The 21,025-nt window shown below is 36.0% G+C and overlaps 1 protein-coding gene across 2 annotated transcripts in view; it reads right to left on the reverse strand.

The window, feature by feature from the left end:
* Nucleotides 1-623: 623 nt before the first annotated feature.
* The window catches only part of UTS2B (urotensin 2B), a 50,529-nt gene continuing 30,127 nt past the window's right edge, over nt 624-21,025 (reverse strand). Inside the window, exons 3-7 of one of the 2 annotated variants that reach the window (XM_024355866.2) lie at nt 16,336-16,562; nt 11,981-12,079; nt 10,715-10,752; nt 9,156-9,249; nt 624-2,357 (exon numbers count right to left, since the gene is read on the reverse strand). In XM_024355866.2, coding sequence (XP_024211634.2) covers nt 2,332-2,357; nt 9,156-9,249; nt 10,715-10,752; nt 11,981-12,079; nt 16,336-16,438 — 360 coding nt within the window. In that variant the 5' untranslated portion in view covers nt 16,439-16,562 and the 3' untranslated portion in view covers nt 624-2,331. Of the gene's footprint in view, nt 2,358-2,402; nt 7,484-9,155; nt 9,250-10,714; nt 10,753-11,980; nt 12,080-16,335; nt 16,563-21,025 lie in introns of those variants that run through there. The other variant, XM_054682400.2, reaches the window with a different exon arrangement.

A 21,025-nucleotide genomic window follows, 5' to 3' on the forward strand; every position in this document is an offset into this window, starting at 1 on the left:
ATCCCCTCCACCGCCACCTCAGCATTCCAAAGTGGTGGGATTACAGGTGTGAGCCTCTGGGCCTGGCCTTTAATTTTTTTTTAAAAATTTTATTTATTTTTTTGAGAGAGTTTAGCTCTTGTCACCAGGCTGGAGTGCAATGGCGTGATCTCAGCTCACTGCAACCTCCGCCTCCTAGGTTCAAGTGATTCTCCTGCCTCAACCTCCCGAGTAGCTGGAATTACAGGCATGTGCCACCACACCCAGCTAATTTTGTATTTTTAGCAGAGACAGGGTTTCTCCATGTTGGTCAGGCTGGTCTCAAACTCCTGACCTCAGGTGATCTGCCTCGGCCTCCCAAGGTGTTGGGATTACAGGCATGAGCCACCGTGCCTGGACCCTTAATTTTTTTTAATAGTTTAAGCAATATTATTCATTTTATCTTATAAGACAGCTTTATCTTAAGCACCAACAATTTTATGTAGATTAAACTGTATCTTCTCCTCCTCATATAGTAAAGGGTGGTATGTAGATTGATTTGGTCAGCTATCACAGAGTAAGCTAGCCATTAATATTCTTTCATTGTAAAGTTACTTTGGCAATATATCTGTGCCAGCACAGATTGTAAACAAAATTGAGGTTGAACTTCCAAATTTTAATTGACTAAATAAATTTGTTTAGATGTAAGCAAGGGCAGTTTGATGTATAGATGTGAAACAAAAGCTAATCAAGAGAAAGCCAATGAGTTTTTGGGGTTTTTGTTGTTGTTGTCTTTAACCACACTGTGTCTAAACTCTTACAAGCATGCTGAGGGTCTCAGATAGTTTCTCATGTTGTGGAGGAGGCAGACATGAGAATTAAGAAAACAAAAGGCAAATCATTTTTTTAAGAAAGTTTTCTTAACATTCTATCTTTAAGGCATCTAGTACTTTTTCCCTAGAGTTTAATAAATCTGTTTCTGCTTTAGTAATGTATCCATTTGTTGGAGTAGTCTCAATTACCATTGTTCAAATTAATAGAAAAGAGAGGTGACCAATACAATCATAAAAATGAGAAAGAACAATAATGCATATTTTCCATGTAACTTGAGACAATATAACTTTCCAAGATGCTTTTCAAAATGTTTTAATTAAAAGTTCAACAGCATAGTCACAACAGGACACAACTTTACATAAGCAATGAATTTATGGAAAGCATACAATAGATACAGCATTTTCAACTCTAGCTCTACAAAACCATTTTGATAGTGACATACCTTCAAAAGTGCAACTGATTAGTGATTATTCACAACATAAACCTTAAGCTTATTACAATTGACTTAGTAACAACAACAAGGTGAAAAATCATATGCATAATAAATGCCAGTTTATGATTGAAACAGCTACAGTTTTAAACAGCAGAGTATTGCGGGATCTGGCCAGCAGCCCGCAATGCAACGGGGCTCTTTGTTCCCAGGCGGATCAGCAGGTTGAGAAATAATAGACACACACAAGATAGTGAAAGCTGGGTGCAGGGTGGTCACCGCCTTCTGGTCCCATGGTGCCAACAATGCACTGGATATACCAGCATTTATTATTAAGTTTAGCAAGGACAGGGGTAGGTTAGTGAGGGATTTAGGGTCATTTGATTATGAGGTGAGATGGTCACATGGGGATGAAGTAATTCTTTAACATAACATTTGTATGTAGAAGTACAGTACATTTGTATGTAGAAGTACAGTATGCAGAGATAAGAATTTACAATATACTGTGTGTGTAATTTCTAACAGAGCCTTAAAACAGAAACACAATCTTTCCATAACCTATGATTAGCAAGATATTAATCAGCAGTAACAATTGTAACAAAAGCTGGTTACAAACAATCCATGGAAACAGGAAATGAAGCTAGACAACCGGTTAGACCAGAAATTCTCAGAAGGAAATATGCCTTAACCCTAAAGAGGCCTAGAAGAGCCGTGGCAAGATGAGGACGTTTACAACCCTATCTTATCCATATGGACAGGCGCCTTCCATGCATCCGTTTATAGGCTCTCCACGAGGGGCGCATTCCATTCCCAGAGCTATGAACATCTGCTTTTCTGGGATAGGAATCTTGGTGATATGAAACCTCCCTGACTGCACGTCCATTCATAGGCTCTCTACAGGCGGAAGCAAGTGCTGTTGGCTCATTCTGGCAGTCCAACCTGGCATTGTCTTTACACAATCCCGCATGCAATTTTGTATTTACAATAATCAGGAGCATTTCATCTTTTATTCCATAGCAATAGTTTCAGGGGGTCTGCCTACAGCAGAGTGAGTAGATATATATATTTTCCTGATATTCTTATCTTTTTTTGCATCCAGAGAAAAAGCTTTAAACACAGTATTTCCAAAAGCAAGCTAAAGAAGAAAACAAAATACATTTTTTATTAGACGTATATTTGATAAAACTTGCTCTTGAATCAATAGCTTATGTGTGCCTGAATGCGAGAGTTAAGTTTTTAAAAGGGACAGTCAATATTGTAGCTACTAGCCTCATGTGGATCTTTAAGTTAATTACAATTAAATTAAAAATTCAGCATCTCCATCATACTAGTCACATTTCAACTGCTCAATAGCACTTGTAGCCAGTGACTACCATAACAGACAGTACAAACTAGAGAATGTTCCCCTCACAGAAAATTCTACTGGACAACACTGTTATAAATTATAATACATATAATACAGTCTAGAGAATTCAATAGACTGCCCTATGAGATTCATCCCTCTATTTTACACTTGAGGTAACTGAAACACCAAAAAGAAAGTCACATAAGTAAAAAAGCAGTGCTAATGAGAATCTATCTATTGAGTGAAGAGGAAGGAAGACAGTTTAAAGGTCACTTTGCAGACCACAAAATGATATTTAATTAACTTCATTTGTCATCATCACATTTAGTCCTCCCATTCTGATCATAAAATGATTCTTCAGAGAAATCAAACCAAATATATTAGCATTTCAATCTTCAAATATATAAACGAATCATTTTAAATCTTCTGTAGGTTGTTACCAATCACCTGACTTACAGTAGTTGCATCTAGCTAATCATCAGTTTCTCTAATTTCCTTTTATTTAACTAGCTTATAAAACTAAGTCCCTTGGGAGAAGGGCCTTTGATTCATTGTTTATCAGTGGTATTTATAGTGAAAAAGAGTTGAAAAACATATAATCCCTCATTGAAATGAATGATAAATTTCTACATGCTTGCCCAGGTTTTCCTCCCCAAATACACCGTAGCCCTTGTGCTTATCACCACATATAAACAGAGTTTTATGATATCACTAAGAGCCTATTTTTCATTTCTTCAAGAGCCACAGTTTCCCTTAGAAGCCACATTCAAACCCTGCGAAAGCAGAAGTCTATTTTCAGACATTGAAGTGAGGTGCTTCACCCACTAATCTCACCTTCTTCTTTTTTTTCAGGTTTTTTTTGTTTTTTTGTTTTTTTTAAAGATGAGGCTTCTCACTGTATTCCCTAGCCTGGACCACAGTGGCTATTCATAGGCATGATCATAGAGTGCTACAGCTTCAAGTGATTCTCTGACCTCAGCCTCCTGAGTAGCTGGGACTACAGGTGCATGCAACCATGCCTGGCCAATCTTCTTTTTATAGTATGCTTTGGAAAGTTATCATCACTGACCTCTCTGTCCTTTCAGATGTCTTTGAATATGAGTCTGGCAGAAGAATATAAACTTACACTTAGCCAAGACTTATACCACATGAACAGCTCAATTAAATATACAATGGAATATAGTTTGGAGAACATTTTGGATGTGGTCAAAGGGAACTGTCATGAGTCATATTGGTGGTAGAGCCAATTCCCCAACGTTTATAGTGTGCACCATTCATCATTTACATAAAGTAAAACCCCAACCAGCTTTCTGGTGTCACTTAATGGCTGTCTTGTTAACTCTTGTATTCTCTGTTTTTAGCATGATGCTAGGAGTTGGACAGCTATATTTGTAGCAGATGTCTATCAACAATATATTAAAAGATTAAAGAAAGGTACAATATTTCACAGTAATCTGTGAAATATTTACTGTCTTAAGCTGGATTTCTGGGTCTATTTCATCCTCATTTATTGTTATTCACAGTGGTTAGTCTCTAGTTATGGCAACAGCACTGCACTTCATGTATAACGTGGATTATGTTCAGTTTTGTCACCCAAGCTGGAGTGCAGTGGCACAACCATAGCTCACTGCAACCTCGAACTCCTGGGCTCAAGGGACCCTCCAGTCTCAATCTCATGAGTACCTGGGACTACTAGCATGGGTCACCACACCAGGCTAATTTTTTAAATTTGTTGTAGAGACACAGCCTCCCTATATTGGCCAGGCTGGTCTCAAACGATTGGGCACAAGTGATTCTCCTGCCTTGGCCTCCCAAAGTAGTGGGATTGCAGGTGTGAGCCACTGGTACCTGACCTACAAACATGTTGTAATATCTACTTTCTTAAAAATAAACAAAAAAGGTGTTTTTTTTTATGCTTTCAAATCATTCTAGCTGATATACCAATTTTTTTTCTATTCCTTAGCACAAAATTCTTTAAGAGAATTTTCTATTGTCAGTGGTTCCAGTTCTGTAGTCATGTTTTCTTTAACAAAAAGTTCATCAAACAATCCTTGGCAAGGCCATTAATGACCTTTCCTCTGCTGAATTCAACTGGAAGTTCTCAGTCCTCATTTTACTGGATCTATCATAGTGAAATCAGCCCCACAGACCCATAGAGAGTTGTTTTTGGATAATCAGAAATTGACCCTTCTGCTGTTAAAGCTTAAAGCTTGTATTTGTTTTAGGTGAGTTTCTTCCTCAGGAAATGACCTTTAGGCCTCCCAGAAAAAACTATCAAAGGGCCAGGTGCGGTGGCTCATGCCTGTAATCCCAGCACTTTGGGAGGATGAGGCTGGCCGACATGAGGTCAGGAGATCGAGACCATTCTGACCAACATGGTGAAATCCTGTCTCTACTAAAAATACAAAAATTAGCTGAGGGTGGTGGCCACATGCCTGTAGTCCCAGCTACTTGGGTGGCTGAGGCAGGAGAATCGCTTGAACACGGTAGGCAGAGGTTGCAGTGAGCAGAGATCGCACCACTGCACTCCAGCCTGGTGACAGAGCGAGACTCTGTCTCAAAAAAAAAAAAAAGTATCAAAGAACTGAAACTCACCAGATCACCACATCCAGACAATGAGATATTGGACCCCTCATTCATCATGATTGCTTCCTTGCCTTTCTCTCACGTAGTTACATTTCTTCCCTGCTATATAAACCCTAGTTTTAGTGAGTTAGAGAGATGGATTTGGGACTGAGCTTCCATCTCCTCAGCTGCAGCACCCAATTAAAGCCTTCTTCCTTGGCAATACTTGTCTCAGTGATCAGCTTTCTGTGCAGTGAGCTGTAGGACTTAGACTGAACCCCTGGTGTTTTGGTAACAACAGCTTTGGATAGACTTAAACTCCTTTTTCCCGGAAACAGTTTTTTTACTTGACTTGTGGGTGTTGCTTTCTTGCCTCCTTCTTTGTACCTACTCCTACTCAGCCTCTTTTGTTGACTCTGCCTCATCTGCTCAGTTTCTTCCCTTGGAATGATGTGGGTCTCAGTTTTTAGGGTCTCATCCCTAAAAACTCATCTAGGGATGAGAGTCACTCCCTAGATGCTCTCATCACAATGCCAAACAATATTTATAATGCTGATAACTGCCAAATGCATATCTCTAATCTGGGCTGATTGGAGATATAAAATTCATATTCACTAACTTCAAATTCATACATCTAATCTTCTACTCAATTTACTCCCGGAAGATTTATTATATATGGCATAACAAACCCAAAATATGTGGTAGGAATACAACTCTTGACAGCTATTCCTAAGACTTCTCTGTATTTCCTAGGGATCCCACATCCCCATTAAGTTAAATTGGGATCATGTGCATAGCTCTGGCAGTTAAAAGCATATTTACCTGCTTCATCTCTTTCCTATCCTACTATAGGTACATTGGAGACCACGTGTTCCACATAACGTATGCATGAAGTGAAGGAAAAATGGTCAACATATGTAAGACTTCATGTAAACTCGGTCAAAATTATAGAAAGTTGCATCGCTGAGATTTAAAGGCTATTTTATCAGCTTGCTAAGCATATCCCAATATACAGTTTGATAACATGAAGTGAGGGTGCTGCTGTAAAACATACCGAAAATCTGACACAGTATCAGCAACTCATTCATGGCAGACAAGGAAACTGATATCATAGGTTTGAAAAATTAAGAGTTATTTTATTAAATGGCAAAATAAGTGCTAAAACTGGCATCTGCAACAGCTTGGGATTCAGATCATGTGCCTAGAGCTCCTAGAGGAAAGGCTGGAAAAGAGTAAATTGGCAAGCAGTGTATTTAGTTTGCTGTTGATTGCGATTATCCTTTCCCTGTTCGTCTGCTAATTGTTGGATATGTATGGGGTGAATAATAACTCGTCTTTTCAGTTAATAGGTCTGTGAATGAAGAGTAGCTTGGCTGGGCATGGTGGCTTATGCCTGTAATCCCAGCACTTTGGGAGGCAGAAGCGGCGGATCACCTGAGGTCAGGAGTTTGAGAACAGCCTGGCCAATATGATGAAACCTGTCTCTGCTGAAAATACAAAAAATTAGCTGGGTGTGGTGGTGCATGCCTGTTATCCTAGCTACTTGGGAGGCTGAGGCAGGAGAATAGCTTGAACCTGAAAGGCGAAGGTTGCAGTGAGCCGAGGTGGCGTGCCATTGCACTCCAGCCTAGGCAACAAGAGCAAAACTCCGTCTAAAAAAAAAAAAAAAAAATGGGCAGGGCACAGTGCCTCATATCTGTAATCCCAGCACTTTGAGAGGCCAAGGCAGGTGGATCACCTGAGGTCAGGAGTTTGAAACCAGCCTGGCCAACATGATGAAACCCCCATCTCTACTAAAAATACAAAAAAATTAGCCGGGCTTGGTGGCGCCCACCTGTAGTCCCATCTACTCGGGAGGCTGAGGCAGGTGAATAGCTGGAACCTGGGAGGCAGAGGTTGCAGTGAGCCGAGATCGCACCACTGCACTCCAGCCTGGGCTACAAGACTCCGTCTCAAAAAAAAGGAGTGGCCACATTATATCTGATGAAGACTAGTAAATATATCCTGGAAAGCCTGTTATTTGTGCTGCATGCAGTCACTAGAAGAGATTTGGGGTTGTCTCTAATGAGAATGAGTTGAGTATAGTCTATGTTTTTAAGAAGAGATAAAGGATAGACTATGATAGAGGCAGTGCTCACCAAGTACTATAGGTACTTCCTTACATTTACCAACCTGCCTTGCCATATGTTGGTGGTAGTCCCAGTGACTAATCCCGGCCAATGGACTTCAGTAGAAATGATGTGTGTCCCTTCTGAACTGAGGCAATTGAAAGCTGGGATGTATCCTTTATCCTCTTCTGTTTTGGCAATGTTGGAGGCAGTTAAGCTGTATCAACGTCCCGGATGACAGGGCTACAGAATAGAGTGGTGCTGTGCTGTGCTACAAGCACTGGACTCGATTCCCGACTTTATTACACCACGCCTCTGAGATTTAGATTACAACTGTTAACACCTAATAGCCTAAGCTGTACTGATTCAGGAAAGGTCCAACAAATCTCTATTTCAACCTTTCTCTTGTACTTTCTTCTCCTCCAGTTACCCTTGGCTCAATAAACAGAAACTGTCCTTTGTTCCTAGTTGCTCAAAACAAAATCCTTGGAGTAATTTTTGACACCTGCCTATTTTTTACACTTCATGTGTAATTCTCCAGCACATTTTGTTGACTTTTATTTGAAATATATCCAGAATCAGACCAGCCTAACCAACATGGTGAAACCCATCTCCACTAAAGTTACAAAAATTAGCCGGGAGTGATGGTGCATGCCTGTAATCCCCAGGAGAATTGCTTGAACCTCAGAGACAGAGGTTGCAGCAAGCCGAGATTGTGCCATTGCACTCCAGCCTGGGCAGTGAAACTCCATCTCAAAGAAAAAAAAAAAAGCCACTAAATTCCCTCCCTCCTACCCTCCATTTCATCTTCTGCCACTTTATCCTTCACCCTTACTGGCTAAGTCACTTAGCAGTTGGGTTATTTTCAGCATGAAATTTAACCCTTCTGAGATGCAGTTTTCTCGTCTATAAAAAAAGTCATATTAATAGCTATCGTACGGGATTCATGTAGAAAATAATTGTAGTAATAATGATCAAAATAATTTTTTAAGTTAAGCTTACATAGTACTTACTACATACTAGGAATTATTTTAAATTAAATTAACTCATGTACTCCTCCCAACAATCCCATGAAGATTATTATCATTATCCGCATTTTTAGGCAAAGAAAATGAGGCAGAGAAAATTAGATAACTCTCCAAGGTTGCGTAGGTAGTCAAAGTTAAAATTTGAACCCAGGCAGTCTAGCTCTAGAGTCTGAATGCTTAATGACTATATTTTGAGACATTAAAATATAAAATGTCTGGTATATGTTTAGGGCTTAACACTGGTTCATCTGCTTCCCTCAATAATATTGTTAAAATATGATTTTACAGAAGTTAAAGACAAATCTGGTATAGGGGACAAGTAAAAATAAATATGACTTAGGAAATCTCTCATCACTACATGAACAAAGAAACAGGAATACATTTTTTTCAAAAATAAAAACAAAGTCAGTAAGAAACAATAATTTCCCAGGAAAAATTATCCAAAAGCATAATCCAAAAAAGTAATCTTTCTAAAATTAAATGCTATGAATCGAACCTTGGAACAAGTGTTATAGCAACGAAGTTTCCCCTTATGTCAGAATAGATTCTATGAAATTTTAAATTGACTTAAAATGGATTATTTCTATTTGTGGTCTTTGCTGCTTCAGTGTTTAAGCCAAAATAGCAAGAGTAAGCCAGAGTTTATACAATAAGGACCTATTTTATTTAAACCTGAGAAGTGTGAACTTGCCCCGTTGTAAACACCAGAAAGTTCAAATACATTTATATGGTAACACTTTTATTGGAATATATTTTTTTAATATGAGCCTTTATATTGATCACCACCATAAGATTAAGAAATGCCAACTGAATCTTCTTCCTCTCAGAAATAACGGCAAAAATAATCTTTTGGAAGTCAATCTTAAAACCTTGAAATGAAAGCTTACCTCGTTTGCCAGGATGAGAAGAGAACAGACCATCTACAGCATAGGACGCCTCAGAATCCTTCTCCTCCACTAGCTGTTCTTTTAGCTTTTCCAGCTGATAAAATTGTAAAATGATAATTAATTGGTCTTCTATAAAACCACGCTGTTGACCGGGCGCGGTGGCTTATGCCTGTAATCCCAGCACTTTGGGAGGCCGAGGCAGGCAGGTCACGAGGTCAGGCGATCAAGACCATCCTGGCTAACACAGTGAAACTCCGCCTCTACTAAAACTACAATAAATTAGCTGGGCGTGGTAGCAGGCACCTGTAGTCCCAGCTACTCGGGAGGCTAAGGCAGGAGAATGGCGTGAACCCAGGAGGTGGAGGCTGCAGTGAGCCGAGATTGCACCACTGTACTTCTGCCAGGGCAACAGAGCAAGACTCCATCTCAAAAAAACAAAAAACAAAAAACAAAAAACAAAAACCATGCTGTTCTCTGTTGAAGAGGAAAGATAAAAAGAAAGAAAAAAAAAGAGAGAAAATGGTTGAAAGAAAGGAAGAGAGAAAAAGGGGGAAATAGAAACAAAGGAAGAAAAAAACAAAAAAGAGAGAAGAAAAACAGGGAGCATGCATTTAGGGGCTGACTAGGAAAGGTACATGACTCAACAAAAGATCAGAAAGAAACAGGTTTTGGGCAAAGGAAGTCACCTCTGGGTGTTAATGGGAAACATGTAAATACAGCCTGTGTACTTGGACTTCATTTTGTGTCACCTATAATGAGCAGGTCTTTTCAAGGAGCTACAAATTATTATGTCAATACTTGGATTTCCTGAATTTTTTGTCTTTTCTAGCTGGAAGGAAAAAGTATTTTGAGGCCCTAAGGTTTCCATCCAGAATTCAACTTATTTTAATTTTTAATTTTAATAAGGTTACTAATTGCCTTAGGCCCTGAAGAGCTAACTACAAAAGTAGGGTTCAGCCTGGACCACTCTTTATCTCCATGTTGGTGCTACTCAGAAGAGAATGATGAGAATAGTTCTCTCTCCCAAAGGGCCGGTTTGCAGAATAATGGAATTGCACGGAGAAAAGGGTGTTACTAGGGGTCCCCGTCAAAAAGGCAGCACTTCAGGCTCTTCACACCAGCTGCTTCAAGCCAAACAGCTTGACTTTTACATGTTTCATTTGCTGGGAAAACATAACATTTGGGGGAAAAAAGATTCCCACTGTTTAAAAACAATAACATCCATCTATTTACAGCCTCCCATTCTACAGATGAGGAGATTTCAGTCTAGAGAATTTGTTTGCCCCACCTTTTTCACAGTTTGGTAATTGCAAAGCTAAAATTAGAATCCAGATTTCTAGACATTATAAAGAATGATCACTTCAGCCATAGTTTTGTTTTGTTTTGTGTTAGTATAACTTGATTTTTCTTTTTCTACAAAACAGCTTCACGCTTTGTTTAGCAGGAATAAAAGTTTTACATTGTAGTATTAATAATTTATTTTAAAAAACATTGTGTCAAGAAGAAATTTCCTTATAATTGTTATTAAAACTGCTCATTTAAGTATTTCACATTCTCACCTGGTTAAGTTCTTCCAGTTTGTTAGGTAAGGCTAGGTCTGCAAGACACATTTGTCACATGAAAAAACATACATTGCAAGTAATATTTAATTTGCTTCAGTACACACATTTAAGATCTTACGTAGAAAGCATAGGTCTTTTTCATATGATTTGACATCACCCATCCATTCCTAATATAAAACCTCCAGTATATTTCTCAATGCCCATAGTATTGAAATGCAATCAGTTATGTCATCTGAAATATGTAATTTTCAACAATTAGCACAAAGTTTTTCTAACGTAGACCATAGTTCTAGCATGACCTATTATTTAGAAATAAACTATTTTTGCTGGCATGTGGAAATTCTCATAAAACAACGTTAAATGGGGTTGTGGGCGGGGGGAAGCAAGCCATGTATTCTATGTATAATTCAATCAAGAAGAAAATTCTCCAAAATACTAAGGCTAACTTGCTCCAGGTTTTAAAATTTGGGTATAAATTTTTTGTTTTTATAAATTTCACTTATTTTTCAATAAGAATATATTACTTTTAGTTTAAAAACCCTGAATTTTAAAAGTATTTATTAAGTTATTCTTTTAACCAGCATTTTGTTCTATGAATACAGACATGTTTAGATTACTTCAGATGTTGTATGGGAGAGTAGCACAGTATCATATTGTCACATTTTCTCTTAAGCTAGACTTGTTAAATTTCTGACAAAATCTCAGTCATTTCTTGGAGGACAATCTCATGGATATTTGTAAGTCAGATTCTCCTGTTCTTCAAATAAAAATAATTTCAATTGGTGTAGCCTAAATTTTTCATTCATCATCTGTACTCCAACTGTTTCCTAAAATTGAAAGAATTTGATTAAAATAATGCTAAATTAACTACAACAAAGCTGCAGTTAATTTGTGAAATTTCTAGAAGAAACCTATAACTATAATACTTTTGAAACATTTAATAAAATAAAATACTAGTGGTACTAGTGGAGAATTGCATAGATGAGAAGAAAATATGAATAAAGGTAACCTTTTTTTTTTTACTATATGTTTACCAATTCCATTAGGACCCTCAAATTGACCAAAATAGGCTATTAATATTTGTTAATAACTCCATGGATTTAACATAAATATAAAACAAAAAAACCACTTAAATCTTTAGTGTAGCATATAAAAGAGTAATTATTTCATTTAATATAAATTAACATTTAGAAAAAGCAAGTCTCAAGACAAAATAAATTGTTATTTTTTAATAAATAGAGCTTGACTTTATGTTTAACTCACCAGTGTTGAAAGGTCTTTGGAAATCAAAATTTTTATTCAGTAGAGCCAGCAATAGTTCCTCATGATTTGTATATTTTTTATCTGGAAATATTTCATTTCCTGTAATGATCAAAAACCACCATTTTCAATTTGAGTCACCGAAAATATTTCTAATTAAATTGGTCTTACAGGCTACTATCAATTTGTATATTTGACAACAAAAGAAATGTAGAGAGAGTGTATAGTCCGAAGGGATGGGTAATTTAAAAAATTATTGAATATATATTGAATGAATATGGACAGTCAGACAGACACAGAAAGAGAGAGAATATATGCATATACCTGGAGGTTGCACCCTAAAGTTTTACCTGTGATTACTTCTGAGTAGAAGAATTGGAGGTGAATTTTACTTTCTTCTTTTTAATCTGTGTTTCTGGAATTTTCTACTATTTTATTTAAAATAAGTATAAACTAAAAGTAGTTTTCAAAATAAAAATCTAACATTCTATTTTGTGATTTTATCTGATATACACATTTATATACACATTTATATATATAAGCCAGTTTGTGTTCTGGGAATTTCCTTCAAAGCATCCAAGGAAGATTGTGGCAAAGCTAGGATGGTGTCTACCTCTTCCGTATTAACATCTTTTAATCTTTGTCAATTTACCTCACAGCCATTCATTCCTCAGGTCCCTAAATGTCTCAGTACTGTAATTATCTTCATTCTGGAGTAGAAATTGAGACAAGAGACTTCTAGCAAGCTATAAAACATGAAGATTCAAAAAAAATCCATTGACAATTCAATTGAAATAATAATTAGTATATTACCATGAACTTTAGTGAGATGGTCTGAAAAATCAAACCTTTATCACATAATTTCCATAAGATCATCTTTTCTTCTCCCTGCCTCTTTGTATTAACTGTTAGAGTGTGAGTAAAAGCAATATTAATGAGATTTAAGTTTAGGAGTGAGTACTGTGGTTTCAGCTAGAGAAATGGCTTATAAGTTGACTGGACTATTTCTTAAAATTACCTGTCTTTCCTGTCTCTACAAAATGTCAGTTGATAAATTCAAACACTTAAATGGCTAATTAAAAGAAGAAAATGAATAATTTGGGGCAGGTGACAGGATCACAGTTTTCTACATTAACCAAAGATACCTAATTGTTGCTCAATTCTTCAATTTTCTTTGCTTCATAAACATAAAAATTATTGGTAAAATTTTCTTTTGAGTATTTAAAATACCAACAGAATATCAAATTTTGCTCAGCATCAATTATACAAAGACTCTCAGAGATAGTTTAGTTTAAAAGAAAAACATCATTATGAAATAATGTAATTTTTATTTTAATCATTCATTAAAAATGTTAAATTGTAATCTTTAAAATGTTTTCATTGAAAAAAGAAGGGATATTTCAGAGCCAGATAATAATTACTTGTTTCAGAAAGACAACTATGGTAAGAGAAACAGATTCATTACCTTCAATTTAGAAAATGTATATGACTAAGAGTAATGTAACTAGAAGAGTATGGATCTAAAGCTTTTTTCCCCTTAATTCACAATCCATTCCTCTGCATAGTTAAGTGAAACATTTTTCAAAAAACAAAACTGATAGATTTGCCTTTCTTTATTAGTTTTGCTTCTGATAATTATACCTCCATAACTCTTTGTCCTCAGAAATTTCTTATCACTATCTCTTAAGAAAAAAACCTCTTTTGGCCGGGCGCGGTGGCTCACGCCTGTAATCCCAGCACTTTGGGAGGCCGAGGCGGGCGGATCACGAGGTCAGGAGATCGAGACCATCCTAGCTAACACGGTGAAACCCCGTTTCTACTAAAAATAGAAAAAATTAGCCGGGCGTGGTGGCGGGCGCCTGTAGTCCCAGCTACTCGGGAGGCTGCGGCAGGAGAATGGCGTGAACCCAGGAGGCGGAGCTTGCAGTGAGCTGAGATCGGGCCACTGCACTCCAGCCTGGGCGAAAGAGCAAGACTCCGTCTCAAAAAAAAAAAAAAAAAAAAAAAAAAAAAAAAAAAAAGAAAAAAACCTCTTTTATGGGAGTCTCTGAAGAAAAACTTTTCTCAAGGAATTTTAAAAAGTTGATTTCTAAAGTAAGATATTGGCTAAAAAAAAAGCAATAGAAAATGAGTCTTTTGTTTCTTGTTTTCATACTCAGTTTTAAAACAGATATAGCTTTAAAAGAAAAACACATATATTTTTAATGTTTCTATCTTTGAACAGTTAATATTAATAAAGGAAATATTTGAATATAAAATATCTGAGTGTAGACACACTTTTGACACAAAAGATGGCAAAGCTGCTCCAATACGAGAGAGTGTTTTTGCAAATATTACACAGAAAATGTTGATTCATTGCTACTCGAGATACTGACTCTTAAGAAATTTAGTTGTCTCTTTGCTTTCCATCTACATGGGAAGGTTTTTACTGCACAGAGACAAGAAATTTTACCAGAAAGAAATCTGGAAACTCCCAAAACGATTAAATTCACAAAAATAAACTTCCCATAATCTTCTTGGTCATGATACTCTTTCTTCCTCCTTTGTGTTAGGCAGTTTGCCCAATTTCAGGCTCATTCCCTCAGGCACACTTTTATATGGTCCCTACCAGATGTAAGCGGGGAGGATTGTGCCATTTGTCTTGGAGAGTTCTAACACACAGAAAAAAGCTGATAACCCCAACTTTGTAGTCTGTGTCAGCAGATAAATGCTTATTTTAAAATTATATTAGAAGACTAAAAGAAGTCAAATAGTGGATATAAAAAATGTATACATGGAGAAGAACTCCCTCTAATCTTGGACTATTTAGATAGAAAATAACCTTACTAATAATTTAATCTTCCTTATTTACATATAATAAAACTGAGATCAAAGAGGTCTCTGAGAGAAATAGCACCACTGTGCTGTCAGTGACATATGCATATCACTGTGTGGCATTCTGAGGTCAGAGGTGTTATTTAACTGTAATCTAGCAAATGATTTTGAGGCAGATTTTTCTCTGTTTCATATACACATGAAATTAGAAGTTACAGTTACCTAATCCTAATTTTGCAAAGTCTTCAGCAAATAATCACATTTTTCCTCCCATATTCACATTACGTTAGAAACATTGGAAATCTCAATATTTCATAGAAAGAGCAACGTAGACCTACCAAATGCAATGATTGTGGCTGACCAAAGATAAAATGTGAGTGTCATGGATAAAATCCAGAATCTTTGATTCCCAGGCTTGTATTTAGGTCTCTGAGACTACTTGTTTTTCAATGGGAAAAATCCTCATAAATAAATAATAAGGGATTATGCAATTTTATTTCCTCTGCCAACAGAACTACTCTACTTTTTATTGATTGAGGTAACAAGGTCTGGCAAAATGGAATTAGAATCAGAAATTGGAAACTTGATCCCTTTTCTCAATCTAATGTCATGTAAACAAAATTTATTACATTCTGTCTTGGTTCCCCTTAAGTAAGCTGAGAGGAAAAGGTTATCTCCCTCTTCCTGACAAGGAAGTCAGAGGAGAGAAACAGCAAGAATTTCAGGCTGGAAAAGGTATTAGAGAACATTACTTTAAGTCACTATTTTGGAAACATAAAGAAACGTATTAAAGTTTCAATGAGGCTAAGTTGTTTGCCTGATAAATCATCACTAAATCTCGCTCTAAGGATTCTCAGTTTAAGAGCTACTTTTTCTATAGAAGCACCACAAATTTTAAATAAAAATTATGTAAATTATAACATTATAAGAGCAGAAACTTCTTTTCACTAATTTTATCATGGTGTATATTTTCTAGCTGTCATAGATGGAAATGTGATAAACAATGTGTAATGTAGGTGTCAGCATTGCCCTCCTGAAACTGCTATGATTTTCCCCAATGCTTTACTTTCCTCAAATCTCTGCAAATACAAGTTTCTATCTTGATGTATTTTTCATTGTAGTACTCTATTTTCATAAAGAACTTACTAATAGTCTTGTAAGATGAAAATCTCCTTTTCCTTTCCCCAAGATAGAGTTTTGAAATATGAAGGATGCATTACTATTTATACATTCCCAATCTTTGGTCAGGGACTACAAATGAGAAACAAGTGCCCCAATATTTAAAAAAAAATAAACTATAGTTGAAGTGAATTTAGTGCAATATTGGGTAAAATTAATTTGGGTAAAATTAATCTACTTGAAAAGAACAGCATTGAAGATGACATTTAATTCTGACCAGCAACTACTTAAGGGAGATTTGGCTATTAACTAATATTTATTCCTTAAAACATTATTTCAACAATGGCAGAAAAATCAAATTTGTTCAAATAGAAATAGAAGAATTACTTACCCACCTGTAGGATTTTTAATTGATATGCACGTACCTTGGGTAAGATATGGTCGTCCATGCACAGATTGTAAAAAATTCAACACGGATAACAAAGTTAGGAGTCCAAAGCAAACAGTGCTTGAGAGGATCTTGTTCATGTTAAAAAAAATCTTCTGGACTAGCAAAGAAACAGACTTTCCAGGTCAAGATGGATATTTCTATAGCTTTGGAATTCAGTAGAGCTTAGTTGCAAAAGGCAAGTGTGCCTCAGTTACGAATGATCTAGATGAAGGAAAAAGAAAGAAAGAAAATAAATCTATAAAATGCAATGCAATCAAGTAGTTAACATGATTCACTACTTGGAGAAGTGACAGATTTGTTATGGAGTCAATGGCAGGAAGAACCCAATCAATACATCTCATACCCGCCCATTTCACTAAAAGCAAGCATTCCTATGCATGCCCACACATTCAAATAGATGCACAAGCATGAAGCAACATCCTGAAATAAAAAACTGTTGGATTTTCATAATTTATGGTTTAATTTCCAGATTCCAGGATTAATTAACCTCAAATCTTATTAATACTAAAGCTGAGAGCATAGAGGGCAGGTGAAAATGGGAACAATGTCTTTCATTTGACTACTTTTGAGCTAGGTGGTAGTCTTCCTGATAGTGATGTTATTTGCAACTATCACTTTGTTCTTAACCAACTGAATAAACTAGAGAAAAGCTCAAATTTGAAATGAATCATAATGGGATCACATTACTGTCTCACTATATTAGAAAAGGATGGCTTCATTTTGTTTCAAGCAGCTCTTTTAAAAATTAAGGCTGAATTTAATTAATTCAAAGCTGGCAAATGTCCCATCAGTTACTCTCTTTAATACTTGCTTTAATTGTGCTGGTTTTCTTTTTAAGTCAAAGTCTTTCAGTATATCTCCAATTTCAATTTTATGGCTCCAGTGATGTTATAGTATAATGACCTCTGATCTTGGCATTTACTTGTCCCAAAAGACTTTGGATGTATCCACTCTAAAATTGACTCTGTTCCAGTGCATACACTGCAGCACATGATGGTATTAACTAAGGAGAATGACTAATCTTTTTACTAACCCGTTGCTTTAATAAAGTTCCTGAATAAAATCTAAATTACTTAGTTTGATATTTAGGCTTGTTTTTCCTTTACAGTTTCACTTTTCACTATATATTTTTGTGTACCAGCCACATTAGACTACTAATTCATGAATATATCCTGCACTTTCTGCACTTCAGAGAGTTGCTGACATGGTTGCCTAGAATCCTTTATTCTACAACCTGCCATTTTACCTACTGATTCCTGAAGCTACTGATCAAATGCCACCAGAACTGTTTAGCCTTTTGGATCTTTTTTCTACTTTGAGTCATAACTTTTGTTTTCTCCTTTGGACTGCCACAACATTTTGTTTGTATATCTACTACAGTTCAAAATTCATTTCTCCTTTCATTAGTTATGTATTTGCGAGTCTGCCTCCACTATCAAATTGTAAATACTTTGAGAGCAGTTACAGTCATAGTCATTTCTGTCCCTATGTGCAAGTACCATAGTGGTTTGCGGGAAAAATGAGTGAAAACATGTTTGATGTGTGACTAAATAATAACCAAAATTTCTAGTAATTGAAAGGCAAAAATATAACCCCCTTAAACTTTACATCCAGTTATAAAGCTATATGAGCTGAAAGAATAATTGCAACTCTTTGTGTCTTACTTTCTTAAGAATTCAACCATGAACAATGATGAACCTAGATCCTAAAAGCTTATTCTTCCATAGCATTTCAAAACCTCTGTCATTCAAATATACCTTGATGATATCTGTCCTTATTTATTTAATAAGTTATTTAAATTAGCTTTCTAAGCTCTATTTTTAAAACATTATATCAAGATGGAAAATAGGAAATTAATGTCGTGATGTAGAGAGAATATATAAATATGATGAAAGATTGTATAATTACAAGTCATATACTTAAAAATGAGATATAAAATAAAAATCTAATCAATAATTAAAAATAAAAACCTGAAAATAGGTTTCCAATGAAATTGGAAATTTAGATATGCACTGTATTAAAGACATATGCAGCTTTTATTGCCTTAATTTTAAAAATTAAGTATAAATAAGATTATTCTATTTTTTAAAAAGTGTTGATGTAAACTGCAAGAGGAACTCCAATTCTCATGGGTAAGAAGTTTTCCTGAAAGTGGCAAAATAATTTAACTGTCTTTTGATAAGTTTGAATACTGATTATTCTTTTCTTTTCTTTTCCTTTTTTTAAGAAGGAGTCTCTCTCTGTCGCCCAGGCTGGAGTACAGTGGTGTAATCATGGTTCACTGCAACCTCCACCTCCCAGGTTCAATCGATTCCCCTGCCTCAGCCTCTTGAGTAGCTGGGATTACAGGCTAGCACCACCATGTCTGGCTAACTTTTGTGTTTTTAGTAGAGACGGGGTTTCACCATGCTGGTCACACTGGTCTTGAACTCCTGACCTTATGATCCACTCACCTCAGCCTCCCAAAGAGCTGGGATTACAGGTGTGAGCCACTGCACCTGGCCCCAAAATGAATAAACAGGGCCAGGCATAGTGACTCACGCCTGTAATCCCAACTCTTTGGGAGGCTGAGGTGGGCGGGTCACGAGGCCAGGAGTTCATATTTATAATTTTGTTTCACATCTTTTTTCCACAAAGTTTTAAGAAATCTGATATAATTTCCAAAATATTTTTCTGCCATATTTTAGGTAATATTGGCAAAGTGATGAAAAATAAGTCCCTAGCTGTCCTTCCAAAATGAAGGAGATGTAAAGACTTTCCCAGACAAGCAAAAGCTGAAGGAATTCATCACCACCACACCAGTCTTACAAGAAATGCTAAAGGGAGCTCTTCGTGCTGAAAGAACTGAGTGCTAATTAGTAACTTGAAAGCATGAATGTATAAAACTCACTGGTAGAAGTAAGTACACAGTCAACTTCAGATGCTCTAATATTGTAATGGTGGTATGTAAGTCACTAATATCTTTAGTACAAAAGTTAAAAGACAACACTGTTAAAAATAGTGCTTTAGATTTATAAGCTACAATAATTTGCTAAGGAATACACAATATAAAATTATGTAAATTGTGACATCAAAAACATAAAATATGAGGAGGTTAAGTAAAAGTGTAGAGTTATTTTACGTGATCAATGTTAAGTTGCTATCAGCTTAGGATAGTATGTTATAATAAGATACTTTATTTTAGCTTCACGGTAAGCACAAAGCAAAAACCTATGGTAGATACCAAAAGACAGAAAAATATGGAATCAAAGCATACCACAAGAGATAAATTTTAATCACAAAGGAAGACAGCAAGAGAAGAAGCAAAGAAAGGATATACAAAACAACCAAAAAACAATTAACAAAATGGCACTAGTAATTTTTTACCTATAATTACCTTGAGTATACATGCATTAAATTCTCCAATCAAAAGACATAGATGAATAAAAACAATACCCAACTATATGCTGTCTACAAGAGACTCATTTCACTTTTAAAAATATACATAAGTTGAAAGTGCGCCCGGCTCGGTGGCTTACGCCTGTAATCTCAGCACTTTGGGAGGCTGAGGTGGGTGGATCACAAGGACAGGAGATCAAGACCATCCTGGCCAATGTGGTGAAACCCTGTCTCTACCAAAAAACAAAAATTAGCTGGGTGTGGTGGTGTGTGCCTACAGTCCCAGCTACTCGGGAAGCTGAAGCAGGGGGATCAATTGAACCCAGGAGGTGGAGGTTGCAGTGAGCCAAGATCACGCCACTGCACTCCAGCCTGATGACAGAGTGAGACTCCATCTAAAAAAGAAAAAAGAAAAAAGAGAAAAGAAAAAAGAAAGTGAAACGATGGAAAAAGATATTCCATGCAAATGAATAACAAAATAAATGGGATAGTTAAGCTTATATCTGATAAAATAGACTTCAAGACAAAAACTGTAAAATGAGACAAAGAAGGTCACTATGTAATGATAAAGGGGTCAATTCATCAAAAGGATATAATAATTTTAAATATGTCTGTACCAAATATTAGAGCAGCTAATTATGTAAAGCAAATATTAATAAATCTGAAGAGAGAGATCAGCTATAATACAATAATAGTAGGTGATTTCAATACCCCATTTTCAACAATGAACAGATCGTACAGACAGAAAATCAATAGGGAAGCATGAGACTTAAATGAAACTTTAAACCACATGAATTTAACAAACATATACAGGACATTTCATCCAACACCAGAATACACATTCTTCTCAGGTGCATATCAAATATTCTCCAGGATACGTCATGTATTAGACCACAATTAACAAATTTAAGAAGAATGAAGTCATATCTTATATCTTCTCCAACTGCAGTGGTATGACACTAGAAATCAATAATAAGGAATTTCAGAAAATTCACAAATACATGGAAATTAAAAAAATGTTTTCTAAACAGCTAATAGACCAAAGCAGAAATTAAAAGGGAAATATAAGAATATCTGGAGACAAATGAAAATGGACACATGATGTACCAAAATGTATGGGATACAGCAAAAGTAGTTAAAAGGGGAAAGTCTGTACCAATAAATGCCTATATTAAAAAAAAAGAAAAGATCCCAAATAAACACCTATTACATCTCAAGAAACTGGGAAAACAAATGTAGACTAAGCCCAAAGTTAGTGAAGGGAAGGAAATAATAAAGATCAGAGC

This window comes from Pan troglodytes, chromosome 2 (assembly GCF_028858775.2).
Source record: "Pan troglodytes isolate AG18354 chromosome 2, NHGRI_mPanTro3-v2.0_pri, whole genome shotgun sequence".
Lineage (NCBI taxonomy): Eukaryota > Metazoa > Chordata > Mammalia > Primates > Hominidae > Pan > Pan troglodytes.